Source organism: Eptatretus burgeri, chromosome 4, assembly GCF_056783735.1.
Source record: "Eptatretus burgeri isolate ZD-2024b chromosome 4, Ebu_testis_v1, whole genome shotgun sequence".
NCBI lineage: Eukaryota > Metazoa > Chordata > Myxini > Myxiniformes > Myxinidae > Eptatretus > Eptatretus burgeri.
Genome location: NC_140964.1, coordinates 46,644,996 through 46,672,422, shown reverse-complemented (window position 1 = coordinate 46,672,422; position 27,427 = coordinate 46,644,996). Strand labels below are relative to the sequence as shown.

The following is a 27,427-nucleotide window of genomic DNA, read 5'->3' as shown; positions in this document are numbered from 1 at the left end:
CATATCTTGGGCATTCGACCAAGTCTGGTATCCCCGTTCCACCTGCTTGAATAATACAAGACCACTTTCTTCACATGGCTTTGCTGACTTCCTCCACTTGTGCAGTCAGTGTGTATCTCACAACAAAATAATCTCAGCTATAGTAAGTCTTGAGCAGATCATGTCTCCAATCTTGCAAGTCTCCCATTTTATTTCTGTGGTCAGTCTGAGTTTTAATTTTTTTTTCCAAAGTCATCACACCTTGTTATTTTTTTAATTGGATATTTCTGCTTTTATATTGTTCACCAAGCTGGACATCGAGTGGCTGCATTCACAACCCCCCCCTGGTTTTTCCCAATTTTGTTACAATGGTGGTACAGTGATTTCATCAGACTCAGTGGTGTAACAGTTAGAGCATCCCCTCCAAGTCTGGGAGTGTTCAAACAAGCCGAGCCTGGGTGTGTTCAAATCAGTGCAGTTGTGCCAGAAAAACCTTGTGCTATTGTTGTGACGTTGCTGGTACCCAGAGTTCTCCAGGGGGTGACGGCACTTCCCCCAAGTTCAGTGGCTTTGTCTCATCTCACAGTCCTGTGTTGTGTCTTGTGTATTAATTTGTTTGTCTCTGCATGTGAAATGTGTGTTGCAGCCTTTTATCCTAAAATAACAATAACAATAACAATAACAATATATATATATATATATATATATATATATATATATATATATATATATATATATATATATATATATGCAGAGCTGAGGAGGTACTTTTATCGCAGCTCTAAGATGTCACTTGTGGCAATAAATTCAAATTGGCAAGTACCCATATCTGTTTTCACCAAAGTATATTGTCGTGTTAATTTATTTCATGTGAAATGCTTCCAAAACCATGCAAATTTGTTGGCTCACTAAAGGAATTTGGATTGCATGAAAATATATCAATGAATAATAGATTCAAAACAGGAGAACAATCATGAAAGGTGAAGCAACGGCAGGTCAACCAAAAATTTTTTCTTTCTGTCAACCATTCAACATTTGAGTCATCAAGGTCCTCTTTGGAATCCCACCTCCAATATCCTTATCCCATTGCTCACCATAAAGTAAATGATGCAATCTGGCTTCAAATGTTCACTTGAGTCACTGGATTTTTACAGAGATTCACATTGGCACCGAGGTACAAATGTTGGTCTAGTCAACCAATTTCAAGTACATCATACAATGTGTTATCCATCCTGAAAGTAGGCCTCAAATAAGAGTTTGAATTTACAATTTTTCATTGTATAATCTGCACTACATAAACATATTATGTTCTCTCTTTGTTACCATAGACAAAGCAATATTCGATCATCCTGCTGCAGTCTCAACAAAGACAGGTGAGGATGACGAGGGAACTTCGGCAATGCTGGAAGATCCCAAGGAATTCCCAATGAACTCTCAACTGGATGAGCATGCACAAGGGAACCAGTCCCCCATATCTTCAGGCTCATCTGAAGACTTGTACACCAATCCGGAAGAATTGGGTGATGCCTGTCTGAGCTCAGATGACCTAAAGGCACAGAAGGAAGAATTGCCAGAGACTGTTATCCCATTAAGAAGTTACCAGACTGAGGTGGCACAGCTGGCGATGGAAGGAAGAAACATCATTGTGTGCCTGCCGACAGGAACTGGGAAAACGCGGGTCGCGACCTTTATCGCAGCACAGCATCTGCAGAACCATCTTCAAAATGGGAAAGTCATCTTTGTTGTCAACCGGGTAGGCTCATTTTGCTGACATCACTCGGCTCTGGAAATGTGCAAGCATTTTGCATATATATATATATATATATATATATATATATATATATATATATATATATATATATATATATATATATATATATATATATACATATACACACACACACACACATACATACATATATACATGTTTGTTTACATGGATCTCAGAATCATAATTTATCATAATTTCTCTCAGAATCATAATAACTCAGCAAGCTGAGTTATATTATATATATATATATATATATATATATATATATATATATATATATATATATATATATATATAAATAATATAACTGAGTTATATTATTATATAATAACTCAGCAAGCTGAGTTATTAAGTAAATCACTCGGCAAGCCAAAAGAAAGTATGAGAAGGACATGGCTAAAAATATAAAACATAATAACAAGGCTTTCTTTAAGTGTATCAGGGGAAAATAACAGGTTAGGACCAGTGTGGGCCCATTGAGGAATAGCATCGGGAGAGTGGTTAGTGATGAAAGTGAGATGGCAGACTTATTAAACAGGTTTTTTCCTTCAACTTTTACACAAGAACAGTCAGGAGAATTGCCAATAGCTGAGAGTATCTATCAAGTAGGTGAGAAAGGGCTTTTTACAGAAGATCCAGGTTGGAGTGGAGGAAGTAAAGGAACAGCTAGGTAATCTAAGTGTAGATAAGGCTCCGGGTCCAGATAATATGCACCTGAGAGTATCGAGGGAAGTGCCTGAGCAGGTAAGTGAGATGTTAACGGATATTTTCAATAGTTCACTGGAGTCAGAACAGGGACCGGAGGATTGGAGAGCAGCAAATGTTACACCACTATTTAAGAAAGGATCCAGAGAAGAATTGGGAAACGATAGACCTGTTAGTTTGACTTCAGTTGTGGGGAAGGTGTTGGAGACATTAATTAGGGACCAGATGAGGAACCATTGAAACAAATACAAACTAAAGGTTGTCAGCATGGGTTTACCAAAGGCAGTTCTTGTCTAACAAATCTTTTAGAGTTCTATGAAGCAGTGTCTGATAGGGTGGATGAGGGAAAGGCAGTGGACAAAGAATATCGAGACTTTAAGAAGGCATTTGATAAGGTACCACATCGGAGGTTGTTAGCCAAAGTGAGGGCTTGTGGAGTGGTTGGTCAGGTTGCTAATTGGATTGCAACTGGCTTTGTAGAAGGAAGCAAAGAGTGGCTGTGAATGGGAGGATGTCTTGCTGGGAGGATGTAAGTAGCGGAGTACCTCAGGGATCAGTACTCAGACCATTACTATTCATTATTTACATCAACGATTTGGATAATGGGGCAAAAAGTAAGCTTTCCAAATTTGCAGATGACACAAAGCTTGGAGGTGATGTGGAGGTGGTGGAGGTGAGGTGGAGCAGAGTGGGTGATGATCAGATCCAGGAAAGTATGATACTTGTATAGATTGGGCAAAAGATTGGCGGATGGAATTTAACCTGAGCAAGTGTAAGGTGTTGGGATGGGAAAGAACAATGAAAATAGAGATTACAGGATGCAAGGGGTAATATTGAAACGTGTCACACAGGAGAAGGATCTGGAGGTTGTTATATATATGGGAGGTAAGCAGGCAGCACAGTGCCAGGCAGATATGGGAAGAGCAAATCGGGTTTTAGGTTGTATTCAGAGGGGGATCAATTATAAATCAAAAGAGGTGGTGTTAATATTGTACGGGAATTTAGTGAAGGCCACATCGAGAACATGGTGTGCAGTTTTGGTCACCACAATTCAGGAAGGACATAGATGCCATGGAGAGGGTTCAGCGCAGGGATACTCGATTGATTCTGGATCGAGCTAGACTCAGCTATGAGGAGTGGCTGAAGGAGACAGAGCTTTATACACAAGAAAGGAGGGGGTCACAAGGAGATATGATAGAGATGTTTAAGATCATGAAGGTTATAGATAAAATTGAATTATTCAGCAGAGTAGATAGTGATAGGACCAGGGGCTATAGCCTGAGAGTAAAGAAGAGGAGAGTTAAGATGGTAGTAAGGCAGGGAACGTTCTTACTCAGAGAGTAGTTAATGCATGGAATGGTCTCCCTGGAAAGATAGTGGCAGCAGAAACAGTGGAATAGTTTCAATTGGAATTAGATAGGTACCTGGAAGTTCTGGGGATAGAGAGGTGTAGGGATGTTAGAAGGACTTTTAGGTAGTTTGAGCATTGATGGGTGATTGTGTACATGTGTACGGAGTGCTGTTGGTGGGGGTCTTGTCAAGGGTTGTTGTGTGGTTGACGTGTGTTTTTAAACCAACCGCATGCCCCTTCCCTTGAGGAGAAGAAGAAGAAAAAAAAATACAACAAATGCATAAATAAATACAAAAACTACAAAACTTTAAATAAATAAATTAATAAATAAAACCCCACAAAAACACTTAAAAAATAACAAATTTTGCATTTTCTTCTTTGGATCTTGTGTTGATAAATGAGTGTGGTATTGATGTCACGCAGGCATGATGAGCTGAATGGCCTCCACCTGTGTCTGATTTCCTTGTATTTCCTTGCACAATGGAGCTTCTATGTAAATCAATTGCTGGATAAAGACGTCCTAAGACATTGGTGTACTTTTAAATGAATTACAAGGACATTAGTAGACAATGGAAAAACAAATATGGTATATTGGATTTGAATCTGGGTTTCCTGCATCATTAGCAAGGGATTCAGAGCAAGGTGCTGACAAGCCAACAAACACATTGACCATTTGAGATTAACTCTTTCGTCCTGCTGATATAGCCTACACACTCACCTCTCAGCTGCCTAGCCTGAGTTTGAATCCCGACCCAGCTATAAACTGTCATCCCAGTGTTTCACAGGCAGGGTGACACATCAAAGTGCGTGCCGTCCCTCGGATGGACGTTCAATTGGGCATCCCTTCGGCCGGCATTTATTTGGTGGACGTTAAAGATACCACAGTGTCCTTCACAAAGAGTAGATGAGCTATCGCCGGCATCTTGGCCAACTTCCAAGTTCCACTCCTGACCTCCTGAGCTGGAGTGGCGACTTGACCAGGATTGCAGCCGAGTAACTGCTTCTGCAGCACCAGCGCTTTGCACAGGGCATAGTACATGGTGATGATGATGATGATGATGGTAAAACCTTAAACCCAGAAACAGTGTTTGGACATCATTAAGATTTACACCTGGACTGGTATTAATATTAACTTGTGAATATCCATGTGATCATTGCACACTTCCCGTTTTATTGGGGTGGTGTATCGTAATGTGTTATGGAGATATCATTTCTACTTTGAACCTACAGCTGTCTTTATTGATCCCAAAACACCAGTCCTGGTATTACTCCTGATGATGCCCCAACACTGTTTCTGCCTTAAAGGCTTTTCTTCATAAATACATGAAATTTACATTTATATTTTGTATCCATACCTTTTTTTCTCTCCTCAAAATCCTATTTAATCTGTTGGGAATGTCTGTAAATGCCAGTGTGTAAATGACCTTTTAAACCCACATGATAGCATGCGGAACACCCGACCCCAATGTCGCCTCTGGGTGACTGAATGTTCCATGATGTAGTGCTCCCTGCTGGCTTGAATGAGGACGGGAGACAAACAAGGCAACAAATAAGCAATGATAAATGAGAAAAACTTTATAATCAAAGAATCTTGTATCAATTTTCATATTTGAGATTTTCATGGTTGGAGATAATTGTTTTCAGGGGGTTTTGTTTCCTTAAAATGATCGAGACTCTTGGAAGAGAAAGGTGACACAGGGTATGAACTGACAGTGTGGCAGCACAGCAACAGTTGGAGCCAATAAGCAAGCGAATGAATGAACATGAAAAGAGGAGAGAGAGGAGGGGAGGAAATACAGTAACTTGAAAGGAAGAGGGTTGGGTTAAGAATAGTTAATGGGAGTAATAGAGGATAAGGATGGAGGATGACATGAAGTGGTGGTACCCCACCTGCTGGAAGCTCTGGATAAAAGAGTGCAATAGTACAGCCTCTGGAAGGAGGTTCCACATATGGGAGAAACGAGGCACGAAAGAGAAGGTGTGTGGTAAGCCTGGATTTTTGGAGTTGAACCAGGAGGGGTCTACTGGAAGAACACGTGCATCCTATCCCTGGAGTTGCTTGGGAGGGTTGGAGGGCCGAGAGGGCAGAGAGGGAGCTACACAGGAGGAGAGGTGGTTAAAGAGCAGAGACGTCACTGACCTGTCTGCAATGGGAAAGCAATGTAAAAACACACACACACACACACACACACACACACACATTTCTCCTTTTAGCAATAGATCCAAAGATCTGGTAGAATTTCTCTTGCAACTCCAGAACCAAACAAACAATATATTTATAACAGCCCCCACAGCTCCTCTCCTCCACCCTCCCAACATGACGAACAGTAATTATCATCATTTTAAACTTACCCTGTACATTCACAAGCCCCAGATGTGTCCTTCCCATTGGTGTTCAGGAGCACCCAAACCAGATAGAGTGTCTTCCTCAGGGAAATCTACCTGATACATCTCGCAATCATGTAAATATATCTGGTACAAGCTTTGTATGCTTTCATGTCACGAAGATGTCCTTTGCTGAAGATTCAGACGCACAACATCATCCTTCCAAAATGCAGACATCCATTAAATAAATCACCAAGCCTGCCACATTCACAGGAGGCACTCCCACAAGATTCAAAGTCCATTCACTGGTAGCGATTCGTCGGGGGGGGGGGGCGGAGGGTGGGGGGGGTCTGGGTAGCACATGCTCGTCCATTTGGACCTTGCGCTGACTCACATGGTTGGGACTCTGCAGTATGAGCAGCTGCCCGATCTGCGAGTTTTCTCTCAGGTACTTTTCCAAGTATTTTCCGCTTATTTTAGAAGCTTTCTGAGCCATTTTAGGTAATAACCCTTTTATCGCACACAAGATATACAATATTGTGCACCGAACACCGCTGTTTCTCGGGGGTTTCTGCCCATGTGCACCGAGCATTCTGTGACGGATTACGTCATTTTGAAAGTTGTGTTTTAACAGGGCTGGCAGTATGGATTAGAGATTTGTGCACTCACCTCTGAGATTTCGATGCCTTGCCCTGCATATGAGAAACACCAGGGTGACAGGTTAAAGCTGAGTATCTGTATCTGAGTATCTGTATCTGTATAAAGCTGAGACAGTTTACTGTATCTCTCAGCCATCTTGCTCGCCCTGTTAATTATTGAGTGTTCGTTTTCCATTGTACACACAGGTATACTGCAAGCAACCTCAATTCCAGGGGGGTGTGTAATCACATGAAAGAAAAATGGCTCCCAAAAGTTAGGGATTGAAAGTCTACACAACAGTAATATTAACCTTACTTATATAGTGCTCGACTGAGAAACCATTGCTTGGAAGTGGCGTTGAACAACCAATTTGTGCAATTCAAAGATAATATGGACCATTTGTCGCATGATTATTGAAATAGATATCTCAAAGCAATAGCCTCATGTGTGCTGTAATATCATAATAGCTTTCTTCACGAAACCTGCTTTTTAAGTGGAAACGTACACTTCATTTTCCTTACACTGCTCAAATCATAAAGAAACAATTGGTTTTCCAAGAAACAATAGCCAAGGAAATAATATTGGCATTGAAAATGTCAGTGGTGTCCCCATTTCCATTAACATCAAAATCTAGAGTGGATCGGGTTCTCGTCTCATGGTAAAGATGCTGTGCTGACAGCACAGAGGTGAAGGGCGGCTACCTTAAGGATGGGGATTCGAACATTCCTGAAACTGAGTTGGTCTTAGGATAATTACCAAGTTACTAATTGATTTTCAATGCAAACTGCCAGTTGGCTGATTAACGACATCTTTCAGGCAGATATGCTTACACCGCCTGGTTCGATCTCACGTCAAACCGGTCCACTCTTTGTGATCGACTCTTAAACATCTCAGGGAAATTTAGGATGGGTACTAAAATTTATGCTTCTGAAAAAATTGTTTTCCACATGTCCTGAATGTCTTTCTACAGTGATTTAGATCAATTACATCAGTAGAGAGTGTTGTATAAAGACCCACATTAACCGTGCAACATCAAATCACTCCATACCTATCTTGCCATTTCTATGGGGTGAAGGGGTGCAGGGGGGAGTGTTGTAAAACGATCCCAGTCCTATAAACTCACGTTATAATTTTAGAATAAATCCTTCATTCCTCCTTCGTTGCTGCTGTTCTAATAACTAAAATGTCTTTGATTCAGAAAGGCATTAAATAATTTTTTACATTTGACTTGCCCCCTTCCATTGCTGATGGATCAATTGTGACGTCACATGAATAAGGTTAGACCACCAAAGTGTTCCAATACCCAAAGCTTAGAATGAAAAGATGAAAAAAAAAAAACCTGACGCCTCTCCCGCAGAATTTTCCTTTACCTTCACATTGAGAGTGAAATGAACTCTGACAAACGTAGTTTATGTCAAATTAATAGCAATGGTGAAAAAATACAACAAAAAAACCACAAATAAAGCATCCTGAGCAGTTGGGCTTTCCACTTGTACAGTTAATCTTGATTTGCTTTAATGTGCTGCACTGGGGAATCGACATACCATGGCTGCTTCAGGTCATAATCCTCATTTTGGGTCATCGGCCTCTTCGGATGCTTTGTATGCACTCAGGAGCCCCTAAGGTCATCTTTGAATTCATTGTTTCAGTTGAAATGCTGTTTCCCTTTGCAATATTGCATGACGCTTTGTTTATGTTCACTTAGTTAAGCATATATAGACGATGCACGTTACAGTTTTCTTCTCAATATCCTATTTCCTGACTTTTCTTGAATACGTGGTCGAGGTTCAGGAAAGAGTTTGAGCAGAATGGAGCAAAATGGAAAGGGGGAAACACCATCAGCAGAGTAGAGGTGAGAGTGACACTGAGATGAAGGGGAGGGGGAGAAGAACACATGGGGGTGACCAACTTACACACAAACTGAATGAAACACAGCATGAAGAGGAAGGGAAACACGGGGATGAAACAGAAAAGGAACAGACCAACTGACAAAGGAAAAGAGGTGAGGGAGAGGGTGAAAAATCACAATCAATATGATAAAACCAGAGTGTCTGTCCATCCCCGAACTACTCCCTCAGTTTTGTGGCTATCCCCGTCAAACCTTCTGTGGAACGTTTTGGGGTCCCAGCAGATGTCCTCAGGTGGATGGGAGGTTTCATAAATACCTCAATACAATTATGATTTTGACTTTCAATCCATACACAACTGTTCCCTATCTGGAAGTAAACACAATCCCGGGTACCTCGCTTGTAACCTAGAAAAGGGGGAGTGCTTGGGAATGGAGTCATATGGGGAAGAAATCATGAGTATGGATGGGACCTGGGTTATGGTGAACAGCTGTCTTGAAGCCCTACTGGGAAGAATGGCATTGAATAGACGGGAAGTTGGTTCCACAGGTGAGAGAAAAGAGGAACAAATGAGTGGAGGTGAGCATTGAGCCTGGATTTTGGGAATATAATAAGAAGAGGGTTACTGGCAGACTGTGTGCACCCTGCATAAACCTCGGAGGGACAGAGCCAAGAGAAGGTAGAGGATGCAAAACCAAAAAGGAGGCGGTAGAATACAGAGAGGTCACCAACCTGTTAGCGATGTCAGAGTAACAGGCCTAGACATTCAGCTTCGTCGTGGGAAATCCCAATGATTTTCAGGGCCTTGCTTTCCATGGCATCAAGAAGAGCAAGGTGAGAGACAGCAGCACCAGGCCAAAGGTAGGCCAGTGCTCAATAATGGTGCGAATAAAGGTTCTCATTTTCTGTTTCTTAATTTAAAGAAGTAGAATATGTACTGCAATGTGTCTGTACATTTATTTTGTCTGCCTGTTCCCTTCTGCCCCCTCTGTCAGTGTGTTAATTTGCCAATCTCTGTCATCTTCTTGCTCCATGAGCCTCAGTCATACAAATTGTGTTGAAAGAGACTTTATAACTCTTGAACCATCTGAATCTGATGCAGGTGGTTAGTGCTACATCAAATGAGCACAACGCTTTCACGGTCTGTATTCGTACTGAAAATCAAGATCAAGCGAGCGTTCACCCTTCTGCTCCCTGGGAGGCTTCCATCCTCCCTGAGCTCGCTTAAGGATACCTGCATTATTGTTTGACAGGCGGTAACGCCTATCAAACGGTAATGCAGACCCCGGCTCCAGTCAATCTCCCTGCCCAGAATTGTCCCCGGGGCAGGTCGCCCAAGTCATACACTGACGGGCGCACATGGAAGTGCACCACGCCCAGCCAACCAACACGCTTCACACAGTAATGAAGGAGCCCCTGACCACAGGGCTCTACCTGTCTCACCAGGTGACTAAAGGAATGGCAAGATTGTCAAGGTTCAGATTGGCCAAGCAAAAACTTTTCATGACAGAGGATGCCCAAACGGCAGGTGGCTTTGGAGACCATTTTGGAAATATAGTCTGCCCATGAAAGATCATGGCTGATGGTGAGGCCAAAATGTTTGAGTGACTTAACCTCACTGTACAATTTTACTCTCGATTGGAGACTACACTGCAATTTGGGAGATATTAATGAAAACAAACACTGAAATAGCATAAGGAAAGTGGCATTGAGCAAATCTCGTCCACATTGTTTTATCTTGTATCACAGTAGCCATTTCTGTGAATTTCCCTCCTTTCCGAAGGTACCTCTGGTTGAGCAGCACCTCAAAGAGTTCCGAAAATATTTGAAACATCGACATCAAATTAAGGGCCTTGTTGGAGTTGGCAGGGACTCGAACCAGCTGAACTGTCTGAATGCTGTGTTGAAAGACACAGACATAATAATCTGTACAGCACAGATCCTATACAATGCTTTTGAGACGTCTATTATGGATGAGGATGAACAAGTGCTTATTACAGGTGAGCAGGATGTGGTTTTCATTTTCTGATTCTTAATTGCATGAACTGCATTAAATATGTGATGCAATTGTCTGTGCATTTCTTTTGTCTGCCTGTTCCCTTCTGCTCCCTCTGTCAGTATGTTAATTTGCCAATCTATATGTACACTGCATATAATAGTATAGATAATGCTGTCTGTCTGTCTGTCTGTCCAACCATAAACGATGGAAATGCTCCTCGGTGAGAAAAAAAAATTCAGCTAGTCTCATATGATCCCATCCATACTTCTGCTAGTCTCTGTCACATTGCTCCTCCGTGAGCCTCCATCTTACAAATGGTGTTTAAATATAGTTTACGACAACAGAACCATCTGAATCTGATGCAGAGGGTTAGTGTTGTACCAAATGAGCACAAATCACTGAATGCCAGCTGATGAAGTGGAAATGACTAAAGGACCTTTGGCGATGCATCGTGGAACCTCACCGCAGAACCCTTGGAAAAGATCATGACGTAATTTTAATGCCAATGTGCTGATGCTTGAGAAACTGGCTAAAATTTATGAAAATGCAAAATACTTGGTGGCACTTGTGTGAAATGATTGACATCAATGATTGACATCAACTCGGTTGCTTTTCAAACTTTCATTTCACGAAGAAAATTGTTGCATTATTTATTTTTCATCCACCGTTTCTTTTATTTTTTTTCACATCTCAGATTTTTCGCTGATAATCTTTGACGAATGTCACCACACGGACAAGGAGGCGGTCTACAACAAGATCATGATGCATTACCTGCTTGTAAAAGAGGAAGGAACACACCCACTGCCTCAGATCGTGGGACTCACGGCATCTCCGGGGACTGGGCGTGCCAAAAACATCCAGACCGCCACGGCGCATGTCATGCAGGTTGTCGGATGAGTTTGATCGATCTTGTGGGATTGTGGGAATTTTTTTTTTTGCCAAAGCTTTTGTCAAAATATCCAAGGAAGACTCATAATCACTGTTCATAAATGAAGACAATACACCCACCCATCAGTTTAAACACCTTTGGACTGATATTCTTGTGTAAACATTGTGATCTTAGTTGTTGAACTTTTAGAGGATGTTTACCAAATCTTTTTGACCTCTATTGCACATCAATGGTTTCCCATGACAACTTCATGTACCGGGCTGGCAAGATGGCTGAGCTTGAGGTATGCACAGTTACCTCTAAGCTGTCTTGCCTGGGTTTGAATATCAGCCCAACTATAAACTATCATCCTGGTGTTTCACAGACGGGGATATTCATCAATGTGTGTGTGTGCCATCCCTCTGATGGACGTTAAACTGGGTGTCCCTTCTGTCAGCATTAGTTGGTGGATGTAAAAGATCCCATGGTGTCATTCACGAAGAGTAGGCGAGCTATTGCAGATATTCTGAACAAATTACAGATTTCTACCCGAACATACAGAGGGCATTGCATCATGCTGCCCTGCAGCCTTGTGCTGCATATGAAAGAAGAAGACTTCCATGTACTGGTGATCCCTGTCAATAGTTCCCTTCTTGCTCATGGAAGTTTTTCACTCATGTTTTATTGTAGAGAGATCAAAAGGATTTGGTAATTTTGAGTAGTCTGCAATGTTTTTGGGCGGTCATTGTAAACCAATACAGTGAACTAAATTTTACGTGTTCACCCCATTGTGCCAGGTGTATGCCTAAAACTGTTAGTTTTTGATGGAACATTGAGCAGGAAGAGAGAGGGAGAGAGAGAGAGAGAGAGAGAGAGAGAGAGAGAGAGAGAGAGAGAGAGAGAGAGAGAGAGAGAGAGAGAGAGAGAGAGAGAGAGAGAGAGAGAGAGAGAGAGAGAGAGAGAGAGAGAGAGAGAGAGAGAGAGAGAGAGAGAGAGAGAGAGAGAGAGAGAGAGAGAGAGAGAGAGAGAGAGAGAGAGAGAGAGAGAGAGAGAGAGAGAGAGAGAGAGAGAGAGAGAGATATATATATATATATATGAATTGAAAATAAGAGGGTTGCCTTTGGTAGGATTTATTGAGATTATAATAGATTGTGGGTTTTGGGGAGTGATTCTTTTAGTAACCCCTTCATTGCTAAACTCCGATTGGCTGGTGGGGTGGGTGGGGTGGGGGGTAGATGCTGATAGAAGATGGTGGTGCATGAATGGAGTTCTGGAAGAAGATTATGGTTGAACTGCCTCCAGAAGACAGTTCCACAAATGGGAGAAAAGAGGAACAAAAAGGTCGAGGTGTGCAAAAAGTTTGCATTTTGGGAGTTTAACAAAGAAGTAGATACTGGGAAGAATCAATGCATCCTTGATGAACTGAACAGGGTTGGAGGTTTGAGAGAGAAGATTGAGTAAAACCACAGAAACAGTTAAAACCTGACAGCGCCATAAACCTGTCTGTAATGAGAGAAAGAACAGGCTTTGTGCTTCTGCCTTATCGTGGAAGACGTTACTAATGTTTGGCGCCTTAAATTCAACAGATCCAGGAGAAACAGATGTGAAGTGGTTAGATCAGTGCGATGCCATAAGTTAGAACAGTACTCCATTGAGCTGCAGACAAAGGCATTGTACGCTGAGTGTTATGATTTTTCAATGATGGATGTCCAGTCTGGCAGGCCTTGGAGGCCAGCTTTGCAATATGGTCAGCCCAGCAGAGTTCATGGCTTTAGATGAAGGCTGGACGTTCAAGAAGAGACTGGCAGAGGTTAAAGACACTGAACCTCCTCCAGTGTGGCTGACCATGGAAATTGACAGGTGACAATCCTTCTGGAGTGACAGAGTGAGATTATGAGACGTGTTAGGATTAAACGACATGTTCCATTTATCAGATTAGCATCTCATCAATTCTACATAAGCAGAGAGTGACACAATAGGTGTCTGCCCATGAGATGATGGTACTGTATGACACAATGTGGAATCACCTGCAAAAGGAAAATGAGGTTTGCTGGAGCATCAGATAAGTTGCTTATGTAAATAGGAACAAGACAGATCCCAAGATTGCCTTCAGGCACTGAAGCATTCACTGGGATAGGAGAGACTTTCATTGATATTAAAGTCACAAAGCCAAGTATGAATGCTGCCTTGGAGGCCACAAACAGCCAAGTGAAGTAGGATGCAAGATTCTGTTGAATGCACAAGATATGTCCTGGGAGATGGTCATGACCTCTTGTTTAAGGTTTCGGACCTCAAATCATTGCTGAGAGAGAAGCAGCAGCAAGTCGATAGTTTTATTACCCTGAATGGAATCCAAATTTCTCATGATTGTGGAGGAGTTGCGGCACAAATCAAGCACACACGTGCCCACAAATACATGAGACAATCCAAGATTTGATTCCTGACAAACACACCTGTTTACCATGGGAGGAAAGTAGCATAACTTCCTGGGAAATCTGGGTACCGGCGAGATCAGTCATCCTCACCTTGCTTTTCTCTCTGCAACCAAGGGGCTAATAATATAAATAATATATAATAAAGCAGGACTGTCTATCTGTATGCCTGGTGTTGGCTTAATGGTTAGGGTGGTGGGCTTTGGATCCCAGTGTGGGATCCTAGGATCCTGAGTTCAAATCCTACAAGGCTGTTGAATTAATACCAGGTGGGGTTGACTCTGCCTGTCATCCTTCTGAGGTCAGCAAAATGAGTACCAGCTTGCTGGTATCCTGGGTTGGAGTGGTGACCCGTCGAGGATTGTGCCCAATAGCCGAGGAGACCGCTTAAGAAGCACCAATACTCTGCACAGAGTATAGTCCTAATGGATGGATGGTCTGTCTGTCTGTCCCCAAACTACTCCCCTCAGTTTTGGGGCTAGCCCTGCCAAACTTTCTGTGGAACCTTTTGGGGTCCCTACACATGTCCCAAAGTGGGTGGGAGTTTTCATAAAACTTCTCAAAACATTTTTTCTGAGACTTCGGGCTCCCACCTGTGTGTAGCATGGGTAGATCGCTAGTTAAGGATAAATCTCCACATCCCCCACCCCCAATAGGATGCCATCCCACAGTGTTTGTCTGTGTTCTATACTTTACATGCTGAGCATTAAGCGAGGAAGCAGCATGTACTATTTTAAAGTCTTTAGTATTATTCGACCAAGCTCAGAATCAAACCTCGCAGGCTCAGAGTGGATGTTCTGACGATCATGCTACCAAGTCTTTGCTTCTTTCCATCCCTGTCAGTCATGCTCTTTGTGGTTTTAGCACTTTTGAATTCATGGCGACCTTCTGTTTTGATGGCTTCTTCCTCACAAAGTTTGAAATTGAGCATTTTGTCCTCCTGATAAAGCCATCAACGCACAAACATTGCTGTCCAGGTCTAGTGTTGCTTAATCTCGTAAAAATCGACTTTACCATTTAATTTCCACACTGCTCCTTCTGGATTGTGGTCAATGGTGATGCCCCATGAAGGTCTCTCACCTCTGAATGTAAATGGTAAAAAAAATATTACCATTTTATAAAAGCACACATGCACCCACTGCCTGGACGAAATTGAGGTTCTGCCTGTTTGTTTGTGAAAGAATGCCAACAATGTGAGAACGACGTTAATGACTGCATGGTTTGCTGTGGTACAACGAAGTGCGGTGAAGCATGACAGAACAAAGTGCTTTTGCCAGAATTTTTTTTTTCCCCTTTCATTTTTGAGAAGTTGAGAATGAAGGGAGAAATGAGAAACTCATTTCCTTCAAAGCACTTTTCATTTTAACGATCATGATGCATTTCTTATACTTTGTCCAGCCAAGCTTGTTTAACTCCGGTCGCTCCATCCCAACCACTGCACTTACAGATCTGTGCTAACCTCGATGCCTGGGAGCTCGTTGTGGTTCAACACCATATGAAGGAACTGATGACTTACACCAATGACCCAGTGAAGCACTATGAGATTGCCGACAAGAGAGAGCGGGTGATGTCTTGCTACATACATGCACACAGGGGGGTCAGGGGCATGTGTGTGCAAACAGTGTCTGCATGTGCAGGCAGTCACATGTAGTCGCACATGCAGTGTAAATGTATGTGTAGGCAGTCACATGCACAGGTGGTCACTCTCTTTTGTACCAGGTGGTTACAGATGTGCATATAAGTGGTCACACACATACACAGATAGTGAACACACAAATATGCAGGTGATCATGTGTGCATGCATAGATGGTCATGCAATCTTACACACACACACACACACACACACACACACACACACACACACACACACACACACACACACACACACACACACACACACACACACACACACACACCTTATGTGACTTTGTGTTTGTAAGAGTGATTATAATCTATACTGAACACTGAAAGATTAGTGCTTACAGACAGATACGAGCATGTGCACGCACATCTAAGTTAGCATCCACAAGTTGCATGTAAATACTAGCTGGTGTCAATTTACGAGTGGAGGTAAATGCCAGCCGAGCAATTTCTCTCCCAATTACGTTAGAATCGCTTTCAGTCGCATGGAAACTATCTGAATCCATATGCGTGGATGGACTGATAAGAGCACTATAAGAGGCAGGAGTCATCACTGCAGAAATTCCCAATGTCTGCACTACCCCGTGTCAATACTGTTGCCGGATTATTTGCAGGACCTGTTTGCTGATCGAGTGAAAAACATCATGAGGATGATACATGACCAATTTGACCATTGTGACATGACATGCTCAGAAAACTTTGGGTCACAAAGCTATGAGCAGTTTATCGTGGAGCTGGAAAAGAAAGGTATTTCCCATGCTTTGGTTAATAAGGTGTGTGTGTGTGTGTGTGTATGTGTGTGTGTGTGTGTGTGTGTGTGTGTGTGTGTGTGTGTGTATGTGTGTGTGTGTGTATGTGTGTGTATGTGTATGTGTGTGTGTGTGCGCATGAGAAGATGAAACATACGAGGTAATTCATTAATCGCCATCCTTAGCTCTGCACAGAATTGTAAAACGTCCTCTTCTACGCCGTCAAGAAATTAATACAGGGAAATGAGCTGGAAAGTTCGATTCTGCAGCAACAAATTTTAAATTGCTTCATTGTTGTGTAACTTAATTTTCATTGCATTATATTAAAGTACATTTGCATTCATACAGAGTCACATGAGTGTCTAAATGGGTGATGAAGGTCGAGGCCTCTGAATTAATGTGCACATGACTGTTTTCTTTTGCTGAGGCCTTCTGTGAATGCGGTACAAGTTATGGTGACTTATCATTACCATAGTTAACCATTAATGCCTGCCACTGAGAATATTCACGAAGTTTCTCTGATGAAAGCCATGGTTGTGATTAGAGGATCTATTGAAACAACTTAGACACAATTTATTTTGGCGCACCCTGGTTTTAATGACAATTTTTTTTTCTTTTTTCTTGTTAACGATGTTCATTTCAAAATGAAGTCTGCAGAATGTAAATGATATTTATTATATCAAACTACCTTGGTTGTGTGGTCACCGGTCTTTCACGCAAGAAAAGTTTATTTGCTGATTTTAGTTGCCGCAAAGCCCTTTCTTACACGTCATGATTGATGGTAGCTCAATTGCTTCCACGACCATTTCAATTGAGTTGGACGTGATGAAAACAGCTCGTCTTTTCAGTCGAAGCCAACAAATACTGGAGTTGGTGTTGTGTTGGTGAATTCACCAAATACTGGTATGCCTGGTGTTGGCTTAATGGTTAGAGTGGCGGGCTTGGGATCCTAGGGTACTGAGTTCAAATCCTGCTCGGCTGTTGAATTAACACCAGGTGGGGTTAACTCGGCGTGTTATCCTTCCGAGGTCGGCAAAATGAGTGCAGCATGCTGGTATACTGTGTCGGAGTGGCAACCTGTCCAGGATTGTGTCCAATAGCCAAGGAGACTGCGAAAGTAGCACCAACGCTCTGCACAAAGTATGGTCCCAATCTCCTCCTCTCCAACAAATACTGCCACCCATGTGTGGTGTCAGAAGAGGTGCTGCATCACAAAGCATGACATCATTCAAAAAGTTGGCTGTGCAATCCGCAATGTAGTCAATATAAACGATCTGTATTGAAAAAAAAGATTATTTCACATGGGAAAGCCATTGAGCCAGTCGTATGACTTTTAAACCGTACAGATATGAAGTTTTTTTAAAAATTATTGTTTACCTTTTAGGACTATTACATTTGGCACCTGTAAAGCTTTAAATGCAAAGCCAGTACTCGATCGGTTCAGATGCTGTTTCCATAATCACTATAAAATAATTAAATAATGGCATCTACCTTGTTGAGTTAAACACGATTGTGGAATATCAAAGACTGAAACTGAACTTTGATGCACAGGCAATTAAGAAGGCAGTGGGATTAAAAAAAAAACGTCCTTTCATGATTTCATTAGCAGTACAGCAGCACAAGAATACCTATGAGTGATACCCAATTTGTGCAAATAAATAAATAAACAAAGAGCCACAAATAATGCATCAGCAGCTATCTGTAAAAAATTTTTTTTATCCATAATTAGTACAAAGCCTTAACTGATGTCACAATTAATGGAATGTTTATGCGAATATGTTGAAAGAAATTACAGTTTTCAATGGCAATCCCCTCTATAATTTAAGCTTCTCCTCTTTGCTTTCCATCCAAGAGATGTGGTGAACGCGCAAAAAATGATTAACGGTTTCATAAAAGCTTACAGAATAGAAAATCCATTTCTTATCTCTCAAGGATGCTAAATGAGCCGTTCTATTTGGTTTGTCAGAAACTCAACCATCCCCATTCATTTTCACAAGTGCCGTGACAAAATTTCGAACAGGTCAATTTGTTTACCAAGCCTGATTCTGTACTAATGGCCTCAGCCTCACGCTGGAGGAAACGAAGCCGATTCGAACCGGGATTTCAATCGACATCGATCATCGCTGACATCGATACGTGTTTATGAAAAGTGCAAGTGATGACGCAAACTCGAAAATTGGTTTTGGTTTGGTGGACAATATATGTTTGGGTGATCCCAACGGTGGGGGTACCTGAGTGGACAAGAGACTCATGAGTGGTTGGAAATTAATGGAGATCCGCAAATGGAGGTGAGTCCAGAGGTGTGTGCAGAGAGGATGTATTCATATGCACGATCTTGATGTACAAATTGGCGGTTCCGTGAGAAATTAGTCAAACGACGAGCATCCGTAAAGACAAATGGCATTAAAATTGCGTTGTCTGTATCGCACAGGGGTGGAGCAAGCCAGGCGGCATGTACAAATGTGTGCCAGACACCTGCGCAAGTACAACGATGCTCTACTTATTAATGACACCGTACGCCAGGTGGATGCGTACAAATACCTGGAGTCGTTCCACGAAGATGAGAACACAAAAGAAACGCTGGATGACACCGATAACTTCCTGGCGAAAGTGTTTGCCGGTGCGTGCCATTTGTCATTATCATTTCTTCTCCTCTCCTTGTTGCCCTCCCCAAGTCTAATCTTCATTCCCACCTGCTCTCCTTCATCACCATGCTCTCTTGTGTATAAAACCATCTCCCTGGGTGTGTCGACCCATGCTCTTTCCTCCAATCTTTCGAGAGTGCAGTACATCACCACCTCATGGCCTCTCCCACACCCACTCGAGCTTTTCTACACTCGCTGACCCCTGACACCATTTTTCTATCTGCCACTCCCCGTCACTTAATGTGGCACATAATGGCCTACCTTTTCCCCTCTGCCTATGTATCGGTCTTTTGGCCTTCTAACTTCTGTTGTTCAGTTCCTCCATGATCCTTGACTTCTGGATGAAACTTCGACGACTGTAGAGCACTGACAGGTTCCACTGGTCATGAACTCACACATTAACTTGTCTGTGTAATGCACTGGACGTACCTCATTACATGTGGACACAGTCATTTTTTGCAAAGAAGCCTGCGTGGAAGGGTTAAGCGCTTCATGGATCAAAAATCTACGCATGAAGCCTGAAGGAATAAATGTGTACCACACATTGACTAGATATCAGAAGAAAGGATGACTTTGCCTTGTGATTGTAGTGTGTTGCAAATATTTTTAAAAAAAATTATATTTACGAGAGGTGAGGGTCTTCCCTCTTGATAAACAGGACACCAGGCTTATGTCGTGGTATCCCTGTCTGTCTGGAACTCTGGAGAAAAGAAACTGAGAACGTGTCTATAAACACAAGAAAGTCAAAAGCTCTTAATCTCTCCCTTTTTTATTCGGATAGATTATGAAACTTCACAGTCTACTTTTCAGGCTAACCCCTATAAGAGGTACAATCATCGAAGTGGCTTTGCCTCACCATCTGTCTCAACCTTTCTTGGGTGGAACATATCTCCATGCTGGCTTCTAAGACTGGCCAAGTCATTGTTATGCCCTGCAGAACCAAGTCCATACAGAGCTATGCAGAGCTCACCATGGTCAACAACATTAATCTGAAGGATTATTGAATCAGACTCCCCGCTGTGGGTTTTTTTAATCCCCATACTTTTTGAAAAAACACGGGGTTGGGGGGGGGGCGAGGGGATATCATAATCGGCTCCATCTGTCCGGCTGTCACTCTATCTCCTCCTTAATGGTTGTGCAGAAATTCACCAAACTTGGTCGTTATGATCAACACATAGTAAGGTTCCAGAGCAGGAAATTTTGGCCCACCCCCTGGGACTGGGTCAAACATTCAAATACCTCAGGAGGTGGGAACTTCAGGTCATAGAGGTCAAAACAGCAAAAAAAAAAATAACGCAAAAGTTGATATTGAGTCATTCCTGGTGCAACTTTGACATCTTTCAACTTTGCTTTCAGTGGGAAGCATGGGGATTTGTGATGACGTGTCATCGACTTTGCTCTAGTTTTATTTTGTTTACAATGTCGAGGCTTATGGAGGAGCTGGAACGTAGAATGTATCAAGATGTAATAAAACAAAAGAAACAGTAGAAAGAGAAGGGGGAAATACACCAGCAGCTTTGACGAGGGACAAAATAAAGCGTGACTTGAAGAAACAAGGGATGTGGGGAATAATGAGTGTTAGGGGAGGCTGAAAAAATGGATACAGCCACAAAGTCTCAGGAAGGAAAAACTGGAAGTTTGCAAAGAGGTGGGCTTCCAAAGGGTTAACAGAGGTAGAAGAGATCATGATTATGATGGGGGGTTTTCAATGATCTGAGATGGTGGTGAACAGCTATCTTGATGACCTGGAGGGGAAAATGAGATTGAAGAGAATCTGGATGTTGGTTCCACAGGTGGGAAAATGAGGAATGAATTAGTGGAGGTGAGCAGTGATCCTGCATTTTGGGAATTTCATCAGAAGGAGGTTGATGGCAGACTGTGTACACTCCACAGAAACCTGGGAAAGGGGGAGGAGGGAACAGAGCACAGAAAGGGTAGAGGGTGCAAGACCACAATGGGGGCGGTATCAGACAAAAAGACTATCGATCTGTCTGTGATGTCAAAGTATTAGAGCCATAGACTCAGCTTCATCATGGGAGATTCCAATGATCTTCAAGGCCTTGGTTTCCACTGCCTAAAGCTGAGCGAGGTGTGATTTTTTATTTTTTTTTGTATACCTTGTCGAGGCTCGTATGAGAGCTAACACACAACTCGCAGCAAGGGGGCATGAGACAAGAGGGGCGGGAGTGGGAGGGACAAAACAGTGGGGAACAGACACATTAGGTGAACTGTGGAAGGGAGAGGGATGGGGATGGGACGGGGAACATGGCGAAGAGAAGATGGACATTACAGGGACTTTCAGGAAGGAAAGCAGGGGAATTGAAGGAAGTGGGCTTGGGTGGATTATCGGGGGTAGAAAAGATCGAGGATTTGGATGGGGGGAGATAAGAGGTGGTGGTGAACAGCTGTTTTGAAAGCCTGGAGGGAAGAATGGGAAAGAATAGAGTGAGGAAGTTTATTCCAAAGGCGGGAAAAAGAGGAATGAAAGAGTGAAGATGAGCAGTGATTCGTGATTTTGGTAGTTTTACCAGAAGGGGGTTGTTGGCGGACCTTGAGCGCCCTGTGGAAATGTGGTGGGGACAAATCGCAGAGAGAGCAGGGGGGGCAAGGCTGGAGAGGAGTCGGTAGAAGAGAGAAAGACCACCGACCAACCTGCGGTGATTGAGTGAGAGGCCCAAAGACTCAGCTTCATTGCGGGAGATGCCGATGATCTTAAATGCCCTGGTTTCGACAGCGTGAAGCCGAGAAAGGTGGGAGTCAGGAGCACCAGCCCAGAGGGGAGAGCAGTACTCCATCAGGCTACGGACAAAAGCTTTGTAAGTGGTCAGGAGCTCAAGAGGGCCGAGGAAGGACTTTGCACGACGAAGGATTCCCAGTCGGCGACTGGCTTTTGAGGCGAGGTTGGAAATGTGACTTTCCCAGGAAAGGTCATGGCAGATAGTGAGACCCAGAAGCTTGAAAGAAAAGACTTCTTCCAGAGGATTGTTGAGAAAGTGGATCGGGGGGTTTTCTAAACGGTCCTTTCGAAGAGACAGAGTGAGAGTGTGAGATTTGTCTGGATTGAAAGATATGTGATGCAGAAGTACCAGCCCAAAGGGAAGAACAGGACTTCATCAAGCTGCGGATGAGCTCCTCGTAGGTATATAAATGTTCAGCTGTGTCAAGGAAGGATTTGTAAGATGGAGGATGCCGAGTCGGCGATTGGCTTTGGAGGCCAACTTTGAAATGTGGCTTGCCCAAAAAAGATCGTGGCTGATAGTGAGGTCCAAAAGTTTGAGTGACTGAACTTCTTCAAGAGGATTTTTAAGAAAGGTAAAAGGGGAGAGAGAGAGAGAGAGAGAGAGAGAGAGAGAGAGAGAGAGAGAGAGAGAGAGAGAGAGAGAGAGAGAGAGAGAGAGAAAGAGAAAGAGAAAGAGAAAGAGAAAGAGAAAGAGAAAGAGAAAGAGAAAGAGAAAGAGAAAGAGAAAGAGAAAGACAGAGAGACAGAGACAGAGAGTTGCGGAGACAATATTTGGAAGCAAACACAGAATTGAGGCATTCAGCCTTCTCACAAGTGAAGTCGGCTGTGGTATCATCTGAAAAGCGAGAAGGGATGAAGGGGGAGCATACACCAGATACAGATTTAACAAGGTGCTTCCAGGTTTTAGATGATGGAGACAAGTTTGAAAGTTTAATGTTGAGGTTGGGTCAGATGTTGTTTTCTGGCTCTCCTGAGAGTGGACACATACTTGTTGTGGGCTTTCTTAGCTGTTGCTGCCGTTTGCACTTTGCTCCACTGGGGGCAATCAAGTCCAAAGCTCTTCATGTTGTTGGTAACTCTGGGCAAGAGGCCGAGTCCCAGGGGTTGCTTTTCGCTCAGTGCAGGCAAGTTAGTGGATTCCCGGATTTTTTTTTTATTGTTCCACTGTTGACCTTACATCACCCATCCTTTACCTATCAACTATTTGCCCCACTTTTTCCCTTTACCTATCCACTGCCCCACCCCCCAACCCCCAATTCACATGTGCTTTTCCAAAAACCCACACCTGGTTTCCTTTCCCAATCTTAATGAATGCTCACCTTCATTTCTTCACCCCTGCCTTCTCTCTTTTGTTGAACCAACTCCCTTTGTGCTTGATGCCTTGTGCTTTTCTCTCCAGTCTTTCAAGGATGCCTTCAATTATCATACCATGCTTTCTCCCATACCCACCGCTGATCTCTTCCACTCATCACTGACCACCACCCCATTTTCCCTTATTATTATTTATTTATTTTCCCCCTCTTCCATTCCTGCCACTTCATTACTCGTTTGCATTGTGTCCAAGTATTTTTTTTCCCCTCTCTTTTCTTCTTTTACCCCTGTGATAGTCTGTAAAGCTGTTGCTCTCTGTCATTTTCCTTTTCTATTGGCACAGACTTCTATGTATATATATTTTAAAAGTTTTGCAGCCACTTCTCACTACAGACACTCCTGTCACTTTTACTGACAAACCATCAGGAAATGCCTCTCACATGCCATCTAGAGGTGAAGAATTGCAGTTTTATAAGTCACAATATAGAATCAAATAAAAGTGTGCCGGCATTACGAGGTGACTTATTGCCGTGAACTGCAGAACACAAGGAAGAACTGGATGCAATTTCACCTGAGGAGAAGTGTGAGAACCCCAAACTGGAGCGACTGCAGCACACCATCCTGACAGCATTTTTGAGCAATCAACAGTCACGTGGTATCGTGTTCACACGCACACGTCAAAGTGCCATGGCCCTGCATGAGTGGATGTCCCAAAATGAACTACTAAGGGACGTTGGGGTGCGATCCCAATATCTGACTGGTGCTGGGAACCAGGTCGGCCACATGACTGCGGTAAGTTGAAGATACCTTTACAAGTATGAATCATTATATTACTATAAATTACATAACACATGATACATCGAGGTTGAGTGTAACCCAAATACCTGGCTTTGTGAGCTTCACAAAGACAGCGACATTGGATGAGGAATGACAAGAAAACAGGAATAGTGAACATACATGTATTACCTATGGAGATACAGCGGAATTCTAACCCCTCCCGCCCAACATCCCTACCACCACATCCCATCCTGTGAGCGCAATACATGGCCATTCACCTCCCCCTACAGTCCAGTCTACTCCAAACCTCTTTCCCTTGCTCCCACACTCCAGTACCCTCCTTTTTCTCTCCTATGATCCTTGATCCTCCCTTCTCTCCCTTTTTTCAATTTGTTTTGTCCAAGGTAACTGTATTTGTCTCGAGGAAAGTTGTGTGTGTGTGTGTGTGTGTGTGTGTGTGTGTGTGTGTGTGTGTGTGTGTGTGTGTGTGTGTGTGTGTGTGTGTGTGTGTGTGTGTGTGTGTGTGTGTGTGTGTGTGTGTAAGCTTTTCCATGAGCCGACAAAACTGCAGAAATACAAAAAGCACAAACACCATCCAAGGAGACCATTCCGAGCTCTTCTTTGTGATCCAAAGCTTTCTGTCATTGCTGAGTCAGAAGTAACAAGTCTCAGGAGTGAGCAGAACGAACCCCAATTTGATGATCGTTGATGATGTTTCAGAGATGACATCCGATACTCCATTGATGGACACTGACACATGACTCAATACTCAGTGAATACTTATTGGATGATCATTGAGAGGATCAGAACATTAAGAGGATCAGATCAAGGACGATGTGCTGATAGTCGGGATCAGATCGGATGTACCTGTTACATTTGTTACTTTGCTCATGGAAATAAAACGGGCAAGAGAAAATGACAACAGTAGGTTTACAAGTCAGTGGGTTCAGGCTGGTCTTTTAAGACTGTGTTTCTTCAAGAACAAAGACCTGTTTCTGTGGAGCTTTTCAATTTGAAGGCATCTTTAGATCTCACAAAGAGAGTGAACATACTGTGATTAAAAAATCTCAACATGTGTAATACCTGTGGCGAGTTGTAAGGAATTTGAAATTCTGTATCGATAAAAAATTAATAAACATCATCACGTGCATTCTGTTCTCTTCAAACACTTCAGTGATATATATCCTTGTCTTTTTAGCCAGAACAGAGTGAAGTGCTTCTCAACTTTCGAGATGGAAGCTTGAACCTCCTCTTTTCCACTACGGTTGGCGAAGAGGGATTGGATATCAAAGAATGCAACTTTGTGGTTCGCTATCAGCACGCCACCAACGAGACAGCAATGGTTCAGGTGAGCTTTCAATGTGAACGTGTCATCACTCGTGAACGGGTACATATTACAAAACAAATAGGTTTCGTGATATATGTTAGCACTTCATGGGAGGGGCTAATTGAGGGTAGAAAGAATTGTGGGTAAGGATAGGGGATGACACGAGATGGTGGGCACCACCTGCTAGAAACTCTACAGGGAAGAGTGGAATTGAAAAGCCTCACGAAGGTTGTCCCACAGGCAGGAGGTGAGCAGTAAGCCTGGATTTTTGGAGTTTAACGAGGATGGAATTACTGGAAGAACATGTGTGTGCACTCAAGGTGCCGGGGAGGGACGGAGCGTTGTGAGAGAGCAGAGGGAACCAGACCGCAAGGAGAGGTGGTGAAAAACGAAGAGGGCACTGACCTGTCTGTGACGAGAAAGGAACGAGTCTCGTGTTTCCGTCGCAAACTTTCTCGTTTGTAGACCAACTGTACCACAGGGCAAACACAAGTAATCTTGGTCGAATCAGGTCTTGCACAAGTGAATCAAAGCCTGAAAAGAAAAACTCATTACGAGGTGGCCCTTAAGCAAATCTCGTGAATGTGAAATCTGTTTAACTTCCTAAAACTTATTCGCGCAGAATTAATGAGGCCTGTTGGCGGCAGTGTCTGGCTGGCTTAGTTTTGGAGATGGAAATTAAAAAGCATCTCGTTAATGAGTTCCAGAACAAACATGTAGTGCGTACGTACACTTTACGTATATAAAGTGATGTGAAATAAAATTGTGAGCAATTTCGTTTGACTGTTCATCAAGTGAATTAACCCTTGAAATGCAGATCGAGTCAATCGTGGAGATGCATCAAACACACACGGATGATAATAGAACCAGAGAGTTGGTGTCAAAGCCACCCAATGCTCGCCTGTTTATACATTTAGCGTTTTTTAAAAGACTAGTCTAATAATATTTTTTATAAAACATTGCAGTGAAGTCTGATCCAAATAATTTTAAAGCAATATATGTATTTGCATATTGTAGTCAGTAAAAAAATAGTGTGGTAGATAAAAACATTAGAAAGGAAAAAACTTTAACGTTGATGTGCTACAAAAAAGTTAAGTTCAAAACAGGTCAAAAATTTAAAACATTTGAAATTTTTATTTATTTATTTCAACTTCACTACATCAATAATATACCCCAAAGGAACCTCCATGCCAAATATCAGCATCCTAGTACACATATTAAATGAATGGCAAGCTTCTAAAAAATAACTTGCACCAAAAACTTTAACATTTTCACGCTGACGCTGACGCTGACGCTCACACCGGGGGTATCGCTATAGCTCTCTGTTCTTCGAACAGGCGAGCTAAAAACAAGATTATTCAGTGATTTGGAGATTAGCAATGCACATCCACTCTTATTGTACACTGTAGGTTCTCATTCGCCACCGTAGTTATGCAGCACGTGACTGGGGGCTTTGCATCAGTGCGGAATCATTGCTGTGCCTTTGATGCAGTGACCCCTGTATGCTCGAGCAGGAATTTGTAATGGGTTCAGGGTGTCGGCGATAGCTCACAAACTCTTCGTGAAGGACACCGTGGGATATTTAACGTCCACTAACTAATGCTGGCAGACGGGACGCCAGTTCTAACGTCCATACGAGGGACGGCACACACATTGAAGGATTGCCCTGCATGTGAAACACCAGGATGGCAGTTTGTAGCTCGGTCGGTATTCAAACCCGGGCAAGGCGGCTCAGAGATGAGTCTGTGTATATCTGGCCTACCCTGCCGGCTGAGATTCTCATGAAAATGAAGGCTTTGATATTAACTTTGCTAAGATAATTGTTCGTGTATTTATTGGTTTGTTTTTTTTTGCAATAATCTTATCAAGATTCGTCTCAGACCATTTGTTTTTATTACGGTGATCTAAGGCTCGTGGAGGAGTTTCTACGTAAATCATGGACAAAGACGTTTTTGTAGATATTGGGGAAACGCATATGGTGTATGGGGATGTGAATCGAGATTTCTTTACGTGATCATGAGGTGGAGGCTCAGATGGGAATGCTGACAGACTATTCATTTTAAAAATAATAGTTCACGATACCTGCAACGACTCCGCTGAGATCAATTTTGGGTAAAGCAACTCACAGTTAACCAGGATGCACTCCTTTACCAATCCTCTGCCTCTCCCTATAATCTCATTTTGTGCAGTCAAAAAATACTTCTCTCTCTCTCTCTCTCTTTATCTGGACACAAGCAAGGTGGATAGACTAGATGGCACCACTCTTCGTATCTCGAAGGAATGTGCTTGGGAACTTCCACCTGTGCTTGCTCGTTTATTTC

At 42.7% G+C, this 27,427-nt stretch overlaps 1 protein-coding gene and 1 long non-coding RNA gene across 6 annotated transcripts in view; one reads left to right on the top strand and one right to left on the bottom strand.

The window, feature by feature from the left end:
- The window catches only part of LOC147027966 (ATP-dependent RNA helicase DHX58-like), a 52,509-nt gene that overhangs the window by 6,756 nt on the left and 18,326 nt on the right, over positions 1–27,427 (top strand). For all 4 annotated transcript variants that reach the window (XM_085877856.1, XM_085877853.1, XM_085877855.1 and 1 more), the window contains exons 3-10: positions 1,308–1,732; positions 10,401–10,617; positions 11,311–11,501; positions 15,364–15,480; positions 16,172–16,304; positions 18,738–18,926; positions 23,544–23,794; positions 24,978–25,127. In XM_085877856.1, the coding sequence (XP_085733982.1) occupies positions 1,308–1,732; positions 10,401–10,617; positions 11,311–11,501; positions 15,364–15,480; positions 16,172–16,304; positions 18,738–18,926; positions 23,544–23,794; positions 24,978–25,127 (1,673 nt within the window). The remainder of the gene's footprint in view (positions 1–1,307; positions 1,733–10,400; positions 10,618–11,310; positions 11,502–15,363; positions 15,481–16,171; positions 16,305–18,737; positions 18,927–23,543; positions 23,795–24,977; positions 25,128–27,427) is intronic.
- LOC147027967 (uncharacterized) lies at positions 1,627–25,754 on the bottom strand. Of its 2 annotated transcripts, XR_015057351.1 has the most exons (4): positions 25,512–25,754; positions 5,697–17,510; positions 5,231–5,321; positions 1,627–1,762 (listed from the first exon to the last, which is right to left on the bottom strand). It is a non-coding gene; the product is annotated as an uncharacterized LOC147027967 (long non-coding RNA). The 2 variants fall into 2 exon arrangements; XR_015057350.1 differs by lacking the exon at positions 1,627–1,762 and having other exon boundaries at positions 2,081–5,321.